Source organism: Mesoplodon mirus (genome assembly GCF_964341445.2).
Source record: "Mesoplodon mirus genome assembly, chromosome: 19".
In the NCBI taxonomy this organism is placed as follows: domain Eukaryota; kingdom Metazoa; phylum Chordata; class Mammalia; order Artiodactyla; family Ziphiidae; genus Mesoplodon; species Mesoplodon mirus.
The window spans coordinates 49,363,101-49,378,269 of NC_138995.1; the positions used below are offsets into that span (position 1 = coordinate 49,363,101).

The window sequence follows — 15,169 nt, forward strand, 5'->3', positions numbered from 1 at the left end:
TGGCCTCATTGCACCCCTCCCTTCCTCCCGGTGAGGAGCATGAGGCTTGAGCCAGGCAACCTGGGTTTGAACTGGCGCCCCGCCCCCCTTCCAATGACTAGACAGGTAGTCTAGCTTCAGTTTCCTCATCTGTGGCATGGGGATTGCGAATGGGTTAACAGAGCAGGACCCGGACCAGGGAGGTCAGTCACCCTTGGCTGTGGCCCCGGGTCTGTTTTGGTCCACACACATTCAGAGTGGGAGGTGTGGGTGGGCCCAGGGCGGGAGCTACGGGAGGACAGGTGAGGCGATGAAGGCGCAGGGGGTCAGGTCTCCTGGGCCCCGAGGGCTTGCTTTATTTCACCAGCAACACCTGGTTTCTCTTCCTGCCCCGGGAAGGGTGGAAGAGTTTGAGCAGCGCCCCAAGCAGGCCCAGGACTGTGCCCACTAGCAGCATCAGCCTCAGCCCCTTGAGGACAGAGTCAGCCTTTCCTTTCTGGGCCTCCTCTACCTCCGGCTGTTGTTCAAAGTCTTCTGTGCTCAGAGACGCCAGTATATCCAGATCGGACTTGGGGTTGAATTGAGCCGAGAGCACATGCTGCACGAAGCGCTTATACGTGGCTGGCTGGAAGACCTGCAGCCGATTGCTGCCGTTGGACGTGTCCAGGACGGTGCTGACAGCCTGGCCCGAGAGCTGGTCCTTCCAGGTCAGGGGGGTGTTGTCGGCTTCCCAGATGATGGGCCTGCAAAGGAGGACAAGGTCAGCTGCAGCGCCCCGGAGAGGAAGGGGGGACCGATGTCTGAAAAGAGGTGGAGACGGCAGCACCCTTCTCCCTTCTTCCTGGGAACAGCAAACAGAGCACCCCCTCCAAGGAGAGAGAGACCCAGCAGTGACTAAGGGGAGGATGGGGGCTGGAAGGCTGGGAGTTCTCAGAGCCCTGCCCCTTACTGCCCTGGCCACTTGGCCAAATGCCTCCATAGCTCTTTGAGCCTCCATTTGAAGGCTCAAAGAAACCTGGGGGTGTCATGACTGCCACAACCTCAGAGGGTTATTTGGAGGAATTAGCAAGGATGCTCCCTAATTGATGCGTGGCCCCTCTTTACCTGCCTGGCCCCATTTCCTCTGCTCTCCCTCATTCACTCTGCTCCAGCCACACCTCCTAGAGGTTCCTCTGACATGCTGGACACAGTCCTGCCTCAGGGCCTTTGCCCTGGCCGTTCCCTCAGCCCGAAACGCTCTCCCTCAGCGCACAGGGCTCTCTCACCTTCTCTCAGTCTTGGCTGATGGCACCTTCTCAGAGACACTTTCTCTGACCTCCTTACTTAAAACTTTCACCTCCCTCACTCCCATTCCTCCTCCTTTATCACCATCTAAAATACTGTGTGTTTCCTTCCAACTTTGTTCAGGTTGCTGGCAGAATTCAGTTCCTTGCGGTTGTAGGGTTGTAGGATGCAGGTCTCCGTTTCCTTGCTGCTTGTCAGTTGAGGATGCTGTCAACCCCTCCAGACCACAGCAGCCATTCTTTTGAGTTGTATTTCATTTGCTAAATTTTATTGAGTTTTTCCAACAATGTTCATAAGTGAAATTGGTTTATAATTTTCTTATGGCAATTATAAAGAAGTTTATACTTAACATGTTTTTAGTACAGATACTTATATGATGGTGATAAATGATTATTACAATAAAGTATTTTTTTCTACCAAAAATGTAATCTAATCTAATCTAATCTAATCTAATCTAATCTAAACAGTGTTTCATTCATGTAATTGGTTTATGAGAGCAGGTATCTTTTTTTTTTTTTTTTACATCTTTATTAGAGTATAATTGTTTTACAATGGTGTGTTAGTTTCTGCGAGCAGGTATCTTTTTCAGTTTTGTTCTTCACTGCATCTCCGGTACCTAGAACAGTGCTTGGCTTGTAAATGCTCAGGGAAAAATGTGATAAGTGAATACGTGAATCAGGCATATAACACACCCATTGTGGCTGGGAAACAGAGGGGACTGTCCACAGACTACACTGACAAGGCCAGTGATCATAAAAGCAATAGTAACACCTATCAGAGTGTGGAACCCTGTGTCAGACACTGTGTCTGTACAGGAATTTGCCCCCTTAGAGATCACAATGACCCCAAGAGGCCAGGGCCAGCAAGACCTCTGTACTTCCCAAATTCATGTCCTAACCAGAACCTCAGAAGGTGACCTTATTTGGAAATAGGGTTGTTGCAGATGTAATTAGTTCAGATGAGGCCACATTGGAGTCAGGTGGGCCCTAAATCCAATATGATCTGTATCCATATAAGAAAAGGAGAAGAGACACAGAGACACAGACACACGGGGAGAATGCCAGGTGGTGACAGAGGCAGAGGCTGGAGCGATGCAGTTACAAGTCAAGGCAGGCCAAGAATTGCTGGCCACCACCAGAAACTAGGAAGAGACAAGGAAGCATTCTACCCAGCATCTCAGAGGGTACAGGGCCCTGCGGACACTTTGATCAGACTTCTAGGCTGCAGAACTGTAAGAGAAGAAATTTCTGTTGGTTTAAGCCACCTGGTTTGTGGTACTTTGTTATGGAGGCCGTAGGAAACTAATACAACCCTTATTCTACAGATGGGGAAGCTGAGGCCCAGAGAGAAGCCACAGGCTCAAAGTCACAAAGCAGGAAAGTGCCAGGGCTAGGACTGGAACCCAGGCCTGGCTGAATCCAGAGCCCGAGACAGAAACCTCACATGAAATTCTACTCCCCTCGGCTCCCTAGAGACCTGGCAATTCTTGAAGCCTCACTGACCTCTCTTCTTAAGTTCCTTGTGATGGGCACTTGGGTGCTCCTTATCTGGCAAAGACACAGAGTAGGTGTCCCAGTCTAGTTGGGAGGAGGGGTCACATGCACATTCCTGCATTTCTGAATTGTGGGCTTTTTTAAGGAAGCAGGTGTTACTTTTATACTTTGAGGAGGAGGAAGAAAGGAGAAAGGGAGACAAAAAGATATAGAGAGAAAAAAAGAAGAATAGAAGCGACAGCTGGGATGAGCGAGGGAAAGAAAACCAGACGGAGGCGGTGAGGCCAGATTCCACAGAGCCTGTGGCTGCAGAGGCCCCAAGAGGTTGCTCCGGCTCCCCGCTTGCAAGGAAGAGGCTGCCACTGGCAAGCAGGGAAGGAGGGCAAGAGGGTCCCCATGGCCAAGTATGTGAGCTGTGGGGTCTGCGCTGCCACTTCCCACCACGGATTCCCCCAGGCAAGGACTGCACCCTTCTGAGCTGGTTTCCCCATCTATAAATGGGCCTCCTTGGAGTTTATTAAGAGAGTTTGTCCAGGAACCAGCCCATGCGGAAAGCGCAGCACTGTGAGTGGCTGTAGTTCTTATTACTGGGGTAGGGGCAGGTGGGCTGGGGAAAATGAGAGGACGGGGAGATTTCCCAGGGGCTCCAGGCAGGAAGACAAGAACATGAATGGGAGTGCCGGGGCACAGGTCTTGATGGCATCCCTGGGGCACCGTCCTCTCCTCCCGGGCTTGCTGACCTTCCCAGATGAGTCTGAGGCCTCAGAGTCTCACAGCTTCCCAGGCTACCCCCAGCACAGCCCCATCATTTGCCTGGGCTTCTCCCATCCCAGCCCTGTCCACCCTGGGCCGTCTCCCCCCTGGGCTGGGAGCTTCCTAAGGGCCAGGCCTGCAGCTGCCTGACGACTGCCGTGTCCATAGCACCACGCAGCACAGGGCTGGACACGGCGTCAGCTGAGCGCTCCCTCTGTGTTAGCTGTCCCTGTTCTACCTGTGTGTGACTCAGTGGGCACCAGGAGATTCTTGCCAAAGGAATATCTAAAGAAGCCAGTGGGGCTTCCCTGGTGGTGCAGTGGTTGAGCGTCTGCTTGCCGATGCAGAGGACACAGGTTCGCGCCCCGGTCCGGGAAGATCCCACATGCCGCGGAGCGGCGGGGCCGCTGAGCCTGAGTCATGGCCGCGGAGCCTGTGCTCCGCAACGGGAGAGGCCACAGCAGTGAGAGGCCCGCATACCGTAAAAAAAAAAAATAAATAAATAAAAAATAATAAAGAAGCCAGTGGAGAGAGCCTGTGGGGCTGACCCACGTAGAACCCCTCCCTCTCTGCACAGATTAACCCACAAAGGCTCCCAGATGGGGAGAGCCTGGCAAGGGGCCAAGGGCAGGGCCAGAACTCGCTTCCATCACCTGTAGATGGATCCTAAGGGGCAGGTGAGCCATGCAGATCCCAATTTCTCACTGAGCTTGAAGTTGTCAAAAGTGACGTATTCCACATTTGATGACGTGCACTGGACGTGGCAGGCTTCCACCTGCATTTCAGGCCGCATGCGCCTGGACCACAGATTCACATCTCCCAGATAGAGCCAGCAGAGCATGGGCGTTTTCAGGGGCTCCTCGATGTAGCAGTACCCCAGGCGTTTGCGCTCACCTGGCTCCCCACAGCGGTTACAGTCCTGCCAGGGCTCCCAGTGGGTGAAGATGAGCTCCTTGCCACCCAGAATAAGGGTCTCATTCTGCAGGGGCTCTTGGCCCAGGTCTTTGTGTGTGATATGTATGGTTTCAATATCCTGGAAGTCAATTTCGTACTATACCACTTTCTTGCCATCCTTGTCCTGGCAGTTGTAGAAGCCTGTCTGCAAGGGCAATGGATTTCTAATGAGAAGGCTGCCATCGGGCATTGTTTCCATGTTGGAGTTAGTGAAGGGGTTGTTGGTTCAGGTGGTCTTGACTGGTAGGAAGAAGAATTGCCACTGCCCTAGAGGCATTGCAGTGCAGGAAGATATCATTGTTTGAGAGTAGGGCCAGCTGGCAATGCCGATTAGGACAGCTGATGGAAAAGTGTGACCTCAGCACCGGGACAGCAAAGCTGAGCAGCAGCCACAGGGTGGTCAGCATGGTGGACTGGGACTGTGGCAGTGGGCTGGGCACCACCCTGGACTTTGTGAGGTCATCCATGGAACTCAAGTCTCAGCCCTGGGCAGCAGGATGAACTGTAGTCCACCCCCATGGGATGTGAGGTCACAATTCCCACATTTGTTCTGTGACAAGTTAACAATCTTATTTCATTTCTGTGATAAGCCTTCCACTCTGCTTGGTCAGCAGGACACTTTATTTGTCTATTCAGGGTTTTCTCTACCATCCCCCTTCTTTGGTGTTAAAGTGTCACATGTGAACATTCAACACATTTTTTCTGAACACCTACTATGTTCTGAGCACACTTCTTAGTACTAGGGATGGAGAGATGAATAAATCCTCTCTGGTTCCCTTCTGACATCCTACCCTTCCCCACCCAACTGCTCCAGCCATGCTGGCCTCCCTGAAGTCCCCTGAACATATCAGGCAAGTAAAGAGCTCTTGCCTCAGGATCTTTGCACATGCTGGTCGTCCCACAGATATCTGCATGACTCGATTCATTTTAAACAAATATTTTTCTCAACTTCCCACTTCCCAAACCCTTTCCTAAACTTCTTCTCAGTTCTCAAATTAAAAATAATTATGGGACTTCCCTGGTGGCACAGTGGATAAGACTCCATGCTCCCAATGCAGGGGGCCTGGGTTCGATCCCTGGTCAGGAAACTAGATCTCACATGCATGCCACAACTAAGAGTTCACATGGCACAATTAAGGAGCCCGCATGCTGCCACTAAGAAGCCCACAGGCCGCAACTAAGGAGCTGGCGAACCGCAACTAAGGAGCCCTGGAGCCGCAACAAAGGAGCCCCCTGCTGCAACTAAGACCTGGTGCAACCAAATAAATAAATAAATATTAAAAAATAATTATTGTGCAGGCTTGAACTGCCATTGTTCACTCATTTCACAAATGTTTACTGAATGCCTACTATGTGCTGGTTGGTATTCTTTTTTTTTTTTTTTTTTTTTTTTGCGGTACGCGGGCCTCTCACTGTTGTGGCCTCTCCCGTTGCAGAACACAGGCTCCGGACGCGCAGGCTCAGCAGCCATGGCTCACGGGCCCAGCCACTCTGCAGCATGTGGGATCTTCCCAGACCGGGGCACGAACCTGTGTCCCCTGCATCGGCAGGCGGACTCTCAACCACTGCGCCACCAGGGAAGCCCATGTGCTGGTTGGTATTCTAATCAAAGCAGTAAACAGTTTAGACAAAGCCTCTGCCCTCCTTGAGCTTACCTTCTAGTGGAAGAGACAGATAATAAACATAATGTCAGATACAGTAGATTCTCATTATTCTTGGAAGTATGTTCTATAAAGTCGCTGAATTACAAGATAATGAAACAGTAGTCCTAGGAGAAATACAAAGTTAGGGTCCTATAAGCCTTTGGTCACAGTATTTTTGTCAGCTGATCAACACATAACCTTGTTTTATGTATGTTTTTGTTTAAAGACACAATATATACTGTTGATTCATTAACATTGAAGTTGTAGCCAACAGCCCTATAGCTCATGCCTGAACAAAGCTAATCTAACACATGCATTTACTTCATAAGGCACTTAGGAACATTTTAGCACCATGCTTGGGTGCCATTTTAAACAGCAAAATCACCAATAGCACAAAAATGCAAAAACCATGGCACTAAATAGACCATGAAAACGATACTTGCTAACACAGTATGGGAGCTAAAACAAGAAGGCAGAGGGTCACCTTGTTTGGCCTCAGCTGGGAATGCTCATTGTTAGGTGACTCAATTTTCTCATCACTCTGTGCATGTCTGCAAATGACTATGAGAGCACTGAGGGTATTGGCTTGGGAGTTACAAATAAATTTTAGTGAGTTCACAAGTGTGGAATCCCTGAATAATGAGGATCAACTGTAGTAATTGTTAAAGAGAAAAATAGAGCAGGGAAATGAGGAAGGAAAGTAAAATGTTGGTGTGTGGGGATGGGCTATTTTAGAGGGGATGAGCAGGCCTGTCTGAGCACTCTCTGAGGAGGGGAACTTTCACAAACACCTAAGTGAGGTGAGATAAAGAGCCATGTGGGTATTTGAAGGAAGGATATTTCCAGGAGAGGGCTGGACCCTGACATGGCTGCCTGATTAGTATATGTAAAGAGTGTGGAGGCCAGAGTGACTAAGGAGGAAAGGACAAGGGGGAGAGTGCTGAGTGGCTGAGGTCAGAGGTTCATCTAGGTCTTTGCTAAGATAGCCTGCCTTCCTCTACCTGGCTTCTAATGGCTGGGGGCTCTCTTGGTCATGCCCCTGCCCCATGTGGGAATTTTACAGGCTATGTTTGGCATAAGCTGTACACTTATGTTATCTTGCTGCCACCCTCACCCCGAGAGTGGGTCACACATCCCTTCTGCTCTCAGGTCTACAAAACCATCTAGAGTTTTTGTCTGCTTCCCAGAACTTTATAAAGACCCTCTGTCTGAGACATATTAACATTTATACCCCTATTGCTTCCCCCCATCTATCTCCCTCTCTGTCTCTCTCCTCAGCCCAGGGAATCTTTTCTAAACAAGTAAACAGGGCTATGGGGACACAGTGAGAAAGCTCACTTCCAACTTTCACTTTATCTAGGTGAGAAGTCACACTAGCTGGAGCCAGCCTGAAGAAATGTTTTAATTGGCCTCCCTAAGGTGTTTTTAGAATATTTAAATCTGTGACCAACATGTAAAATCCAAGACATTTCACATGAGACTCCAAATTCCCTGCTATTCTTTAAATAATATGCGTGAGATTTCTGCTCACTGCTACATTTGAGTAGCTTATATCAGACTACCCTCCTGCTAATAACAAGTGTAGACTTTAAGATAAAGTCTACACTTAGATTAGTATGTCTAAGAGATGACAAGATGAGGATTTTGAATCTATATAGAAGAATCAAATGGAAACACTAGAATAAAAAGATAAAATTTGTGAAATTAAGGATTCACTAGGTGGGGTAACAATCTTTTGGACACATTAGAGGAGAGGAAATGAAATATGGGTTCATAGAGAATATCTATATTGAATCATGCTAAGGAAAACAATAGGAAAATACACAAAAGAGTGTAAGAGACGGGGCTTCCCTGGTGGCGCAGTGGTTGAGAGTTTGCCTGCCGAGGCTGGGGACATGGGTTCGTGCCCCGGTCTGGGAGGATCCCACGTGCCGTGAAGCATCTGGGCCCGTGAGCCATGGCCGCTGAGCCTGCACGTCCGGAGCCTGTGCTCCGCGGCGGGAGGGGCCACGGCAGTGAGAGATCCACGTACCACAAAAAAAAAAAAAAAAAAAAAAAGAAAAAGAAATGGCATAAATCTTTCAAAATCTTCCCAGAGATAAAAAAGGATGGAACACTTCCAAACTTTGATGAGGTATGAATCACCTTGATACCAAAAACTTATAAGGACATTACAACAAAGGAAAATATCATTCAGGCCATTTTTTCATGAATGTGAACACAATATCCTAAGCAAAATATTAGCAAATTGCTTCCAATGATAAATAAAAAGGATAAACATCATGACCAAATTGGGTTTATCCCAGGAAGGCAAGGTTGGCTTTACATCTGAACATCAATCAGTGTAATTCACCACACTAACAGAATGAAGGAGAAAAACCATATTATCATTTCAGTAGATGCAGAAAAATCGTTTGATAAAATTCAACACTCATTCATGGCTCAAAACTCTTGGCAAAATAGGAATGAAAAAGAATTTTCTTAATCTTCTATTAAAGTTCTATTAAAAATCTAGGGCAGAATTATATTTAATAGTGAAATATTAAGAATAACATAAGCATGTCTGCCATCAACTTCTCCATTCAGCATTATACTGGAGGTAAGTGAATTTAGCAAAATAATTAGTTACAAGGTCATATATAAATATCAAATATATTTTTATATACAACAAAATTTGGAAAAAAAAGACACAACTTGCATGAAAATATCAAATACTTAGGAACAAATATAATAAAATGTATGTAAAACCTCTACATTAATAACTGCACGTTACTGGGAGAAATTAAAGAAAGCCTAAATAATGAAAGTGTTTACAATGTTCATGGATTGGAAGACTAAATATTGTAATATTGATTCTACCCAAATTTATCTTTAGATTCAATGATGCCCCGATTTTTAAAAAAAAAAAAACAAAACAGGATTTTTTTGGGATGGGAACTACAAGCTGATTTCAATTTTTTTTTCTTTTTTCACAAAGGGTCAAGAATAACCAAAACAATCTTGAAGAACAAAGTTGAAAAATCTATACTACCGATATCATGACTTATTATAAAGGTATAATAATTAAGACACTGTAGCATTGGTACAAGGATGGATAGATAAATTCTATCAGTCAGAGTCCAGTGAGGAGACAGAAATCACACTAAAGTCTATGTTGGCATGAGCATGGGCTGGAATGTCTTGGTCTCTAGGTTTTACATTTGGCCTACCCTGAATATCAGGAGTCTAGAAGGGCAGGGACTAGGTCTTTGTTGGTTACCACTCTGTCCTCAACATCACCTACCCAGGGCCTGGCTCAGAAGGGGCAGCCAGGAATTCTTGCTGAATGAACAACCGAACAAGCCCATGAAGAGACCCCTTCCTGCACAGATTGACCTTGAAAGCTTATGGGCTGGGAGACAGACCCTGCTTTTTCCTGGTCCAGTCACCTGTAGATGGAGGCCAAGGGGCAGGTGAGCCACATGTTGTTGGTCAACTTGCCCAACTGGCAAATGTCAAAGGTGAAGTACGGCTGTTTGATTTACTTGGTGTGGTCGCAGGGTATAAGGCAGGCTTCCACCTGCATCTCAGGCCACATGCGTCTGTACTGTACCTTCTCTTCTTGCAGATAGAGCCAACAGGGCATGCGTTTTTCCAGGGGCTCCTCTATGTAGCAGTACCCCTGGTGTTTGCACTCACCTGGCTCCCCACAGCGGTTACAGTCCTGCCAGGGCTCCCAGTGGGTGAAGATGAGCTCCTTGCCACCCAGACTCAGGGTCTCATTCTGCAGGGGCTTTTGGCCCAGGCCTTTGTGCATAATATGTAGGGTAGTGACATCTTGGAAATCAATCTCACACTCTACCACGAGGGCATTGTCATTGTCCTCACAGTGATAGAGGCCTGTCTGGGAGGGCTGAGGGTTGGTCAATTGGAGGTTGCCCCCAGGCAGTTTCTTTATGTTAGGCACTGAGGAGAGCAACAAGAGATCCTCCCCCAGAACGGAAGAGGAGTACCAGCATGCCTTGAGATGGTCACACTGCAGGACAACATCATTGCCTGAGAGCAGGGCCTGCTGGCAGAGACTCTTGTAGGCACAACTGACTAATATCTGGGCCCACGAAGTGGGGAGAGAAAGGCTAAGCAGCCACAAGGTGGCCAACATGGCCACCTACAGACTACAGAAGGAGGCTGGGAACCATCGGGGCATTGTGAAGTCACCCACAGAACTCAGGCATCAGCCCTGGGCAGTGGAATGGACCTTGATCCACTGCACTTCCAGGAGTCCAATTCAGTTCATGTCATCAAATAGCTTAGTGTAGGGCTGTAGAGTCAAAAACTCAAGAGATGGGCAGGAAACACAATGAGTGAACCTATGTCAGAATGAGTGAACTAAAAAGTCAAATTATTTGCCCTCCACATACCCAATATACAATGATGGAATGGGTCAAAATGCCCAATTGGAAAGGGGAATAAGGGAAGACACACAGAAATCACTGGTCTGTATCATTTCTAAAATCTAGTGAAAAGATACTGTAAGGACTTCCTATCTTATAGATGGGGAGGGTTCCTTAATTAGTACCAAATCAACTCCTTAAGGGTGGGGAGCTTCCCAAATCTTTGCTCGCTGTAGCTTATGTCTTCACTCTCAAGGGAGTTACCCCCTTTTCCATTATCCTCCTTGGCTACATCTCAGGTGACATTGGAAGATGTGCCCTCCTTGGCACATGAGCAGTTTTCTCAGCCTGTTTTACTGTCTCCTAAAGTGTGGGACCTAAGGATTCTTATAAGTCTCCAGTTAACTCCATGTACAAACCCCCCACATCCACAGTTCTGTTCAAGATGTTCCTCATTCCTCTCCCTCTCTCTCTCTCTCTCTCTCATTGCAGGTACCTTAGACTCTATCAGGCGTCCATGGAAAGCCATATTCTAAGCCATTTTGTCTACCTCAGACTATCTTAAGTGTTTCCTGGGAGTATCTTAATTTATTCAGAGATCTTAACAATGGTTAATAATGATTTGATTGGTGCTAATCCTTGATTCTATCCTTGACAAAATCTGAGTTCTAACTGGACTTTGACTCTCAAAGGTCTTCCTGATTTGGGGCCATCTTTGGCCAATATTCACTCCGAGTGTCCTGTGTTCCAACTGCTTCCCCTAAAGCTGCAAGTTCGTTAAGTATGTTATCTGCTTCCCAAAGTATTTCAGGCAATAATCTCCATCCTTCTGGCTTCAAATAATTTTCTTGTTCCCTTTGCTCTGTATCTAAGCCAATGCCATGTGTTTTTATTTTTTATTACAGCAGCTCCCCACTCCTGATACTAATTTCTGTGTCACTCAAGATAGGCTATTTGCTATTATAATAAACTTCATCCAAATCTCAATGACTTACAATAACACAAGTTTACTTCCCATTCATGCTCCATGTCCCTTGTGGGTTGGCATTACAATCACTCAGGGATACAGGATGATTGAGCAATTGTCATCCCAAACATTTCCAGTTTTATGCCAAAGGAGGAAGAAAGCTCTGTAGGATTTCATGTCTATAATTAAATGCTCTGGCCTTAAATGACACATGTCATTTGCTCACAAACCATTGGCCAGAAATGGTTACATGGCACTAGCAATTCACCAACCCAGCAAAGGAAATGGAATTCTAATATGTCCAGGAAACATTTAGAAAATGGCAGTCAGTAATAATTACTGCAGCTAATGTCTACTACAAGCAGTGTTCTTTTATATCATAAAGTTAAAACCATTCCCCAAATCCTCCCATCACATCTCTCCTAAAGTTCCATTGGCCAGAATTAGGCCCCATGTGCAGATCAAAATCAATCTCTGAAAGGAAAGAAATTTTCCATGATTGGCTTAAGCCAATCAGAATTTGTTCTCCAGGACTGGGGAAGTATAACCTTCGCTGACCATAGAAGTCATTGAAGACTCCAAAAAAAAAATCAGGGCTTTGTATGCAGGAGAGATGTAGAGAGAATGCTTATTTGGTATAACCAACCATATTTGTCACAGCATCCACGGTTAGGAAATATCTGTTGTACCAGGACTGTGGTAAGCACTGTGTGAGCTACATGACCTTTAGGCAAGTTGCTGAGACTTGTTAAACCTCACTTCCCCATCTGTAAAATGGGATATTAGAACTTTCCATCACAAACTATGGTGTTACAAAGCTTTCAAGAGATTACTGATTTCAAATTCTTGGAACGGTCCAGGTTTGGATTAACACAGTGGTTAGTTAGTGGGAATGTGGCCAAGTGGCTCCAGTCCCAGGTTCTGGGATCAGTTTCATTTCTAGATCCACCTTTTATTAGAATAACCCATGCCCAGCAACTTCACCTTCTTGTGCCTGGCATATTCAATTATTCCATAAATAAGTATTGTTTACTCATCTTTCAACAGGCACTAAGGATCCAGGCTAAGTCCCTGCCCTCTTGGAGCTTCCATTCTAGTGGGGGATGTATTAATTGGGATAAGTTAGGTTATGCTGTGGAACAAAAGAATTCTGGGATCTCAGTGGCTTAACACAGTTTTTTTACTCATCTGACATGTCTAATGTGGGTTGGTGGAGAGCTCTGCTCTACACAGTCCCTTCAAATACCATGGCCAGTGGAGGCTGCACCACCTGCATTAGCTGCTATGGAATAAGGAAGGACAGTCGAATGCTTTGACCTGGGAGGGATCTACATTACTTTTGTTTGCAGCCCATTAACCCTGCCAACACCTTGATCTTGGACTTCCAGCCTCCAGAACTGTGAAGAAACAAATTTCTGTTGTTTAAGTCATCCAGTCATTTGTTATGGCTGCATTTGTTATGGCAGCCCTAGCAAACGAATACAGTGACTATTTTAAATGGGATGGGGAGAGAAGGGCTCTCTAAAAAAAGTGACATTTGAGCAGACTACATAAGAGGAGCCAGAGGAAGCAAGGTCTGGACTAAGCACACAGCACATGCAAAGGCCTTGAGATGGGTACACATTGGGCAGGTGCCAGTGCACTTCAGCCAAAGACTAGGAACACACTTGTGGTTCAGCAAAGTTGCATTTCTTGACTAACTGCAGTGAGGGAAGGTGCACACCATAGGAATGGTACATTTCAGTAAGAAAGTGTGAGAACAGATTTACAGAATTTGGGCTTGCTTTATGTGATTTGGGGATGAGTTCAAGGAAGTGGAGATTTTCTCTGAATGGGGTGCTGTCAGGAAGTGGGAGTAATTCTATCTTATCTGGAAGGTGAGAAGAATGGGAGAGGGAGATGTTTAGTCTTTTGTGGCTTGGACAGTGTTTCTGTTTGTCTGTGTTCAGATGTGATTATGGAGTGGTCTTGTTTTTGTCTTGGTTCATCACAGTCACAGAGAGACTTTGTGTGATGTTGGCATTCTATGAATTTGTTTATGTTCAGTGACCTAGCTGTGAACTCTAGGCTGGCTCCTAGAAATACCAGTAACCCGTTATTTGTGTCAGGTCAGCTCCCAGATACCAAGGGTTGTTTTTCTTTCTCACATATTTTATGAAACTGCAATGAAGCCTCTTCCTGAATTGAAGGTCTGGTCTAACAGCTTTCTCTCTGTGAACCTCAGTTTCCTCATTTTCAAAATAGAGATTTCAATGGTACTGGCTACACAGCGCTCTTTTTTTTTTTTGCGGTATGTGGGCCTCTCACTGTTGTGGCCTCTCCCTTTGCGGAGCACAGGCTCCGGACGCACAGGCCCAGCGGCCATGGCTCACGGGCCCAGCCGCTCCGCGGCATGTGGGATCCTCCCAGACCAGGGCACGAACCCGTTTCCCCTGCATCGGCAGGCGGACTCTCAACCACTGCGCCACCAGGGAAGCCCCAGTTTTTTTTTTTTTTTTTTTTTTTCGCGCTATGCGGGCCTCTCAGTGTTGTGGCCTCTCCCGTTGTGGAGCACAGGCTCCGGATGCGCAGGCTCAGCGGCCATGGCTCACGGGCCTAGCCACTCCGTGGCATGTGGGATTTTCCCGGACCGGGGCACGAACCTGTGTTCCCTGCATCGGCAGGCGGACTCTCAACCACTGCACCACCAGGGAAGCCCCACAGCGCTCTTATGAGGATTTGTTGAGATGCTGTATATAAAGCACTCAGTTGGTGTTATTATTGATGGATGGGCAATAAGGACCTTGTCCTCCAAATATCAGGGTTCTGTGTTCTGATTGCAGATTATGGCTTCTGATCACAGATGTACAGACACAGAGGCAGGTCATCATTGTTTAAACCCCCACTGGCTAAAGTGGCTTCCCAGAGATTTAAAGGGACAGTTGGGTTTTCTCCCCTTTCCCCCCTATTGGGAGCCAGGCATTTAGGGATTAGGACTTTCAAAAACAACTGATACACACACAGTATGAGGGGATTTAGAAAGTCATTGCACAAACCCAGAGAAAGATGTGAGCTCAGAAAAGATCTGAGATGACCTTAAGCTTTCACCTCAAGCTGATCCCCAGCACAGACACAGTCTACAACAATAACAACCCCCAACACACCCTGGGAAGGGGGAAAATATGATTTCCAGAGTTACCACTTATAAGATTTAAATGCCCATTTTCAACAGAAAATCACAAGGCATAAAGAAACAGGAAAGTAACCCATTCAAAGGAAAACAAACAAACAAACATCCCTGAGGAATCCCAGGCGGCAGACACACTAGACAAAGACGTAAACTGTCATAAAATGCTCAAAAAGCTAACAAAGACATGGAAAAATACAGCAAAATGATGTATGAACAAAATAAGAATATCAATAAAGAGGTAGAAAATATAAAAAGAAACCAAAAAGATATTCCGGAGCTGAAAAATACAATTACTAAAATGAAAAAATTCACTACAGGAGTTCAAAAGCAGATGTGAGCAGGCAGAAAACACAATCAATTAACATGAAGATAGGACAATTGAAATTATTGAGTCTGAGGAACAAAAAGAAAAAAAGGTTGAGAAAAAGTGAGCAGAACCTAAGGGACCTGTGGAACACCATAAAGTGGAACCACATACATATCGTGAGAGTCCCAGAGGGAGACGAGAGACAGAAAGCCACAGAAAGAACTACATTTGAAGAAATAATGGCTGA

General features: G+C 46.3%; 2 protein-coding genes across 2 annotated transcripts; both read right to left on the minus strand.

The window, feature by feature from the left end:
* Positions 1-305: 305 nt before the first annotated feature.
* On the minus strand, positions 306-5,226 carry LOC309795693 (protein FAM187B-like). The gene is given in 4 exon segments (XM_082608296.1): positions 306-722; positions 4,163-4,560; positions 4,564-4,674; positions 4,676-5,226. Coding segments are annotated over 4 exon segments (1,152 nt in total). The 5' UTR covers positions 4,931-5,226; the 3' UTR covers positions 306-334.
* Positions 5,227-9,626: 4,400 nt separating this feature from the next.
* On the minus strand, positions 9,627-10,377 carry LOC309794767 (protein FAM187B-like; the record flags this gene model as incomplete). Its single annotated transcript, XM_082606655.1, has 1 exon — positions 9,627-10,377. Exon 1 carries the CDS (start codon positions 10,245-10,247, stop codon positions 9,627-9,629), a length of 621 nt encoding a protein of 206 aa, XP_082462781.1. The 5' UTR covers positions 10,248-10,377.
* Positions 10,378-15,169: the final 4,792 nt, after the last annotated feature.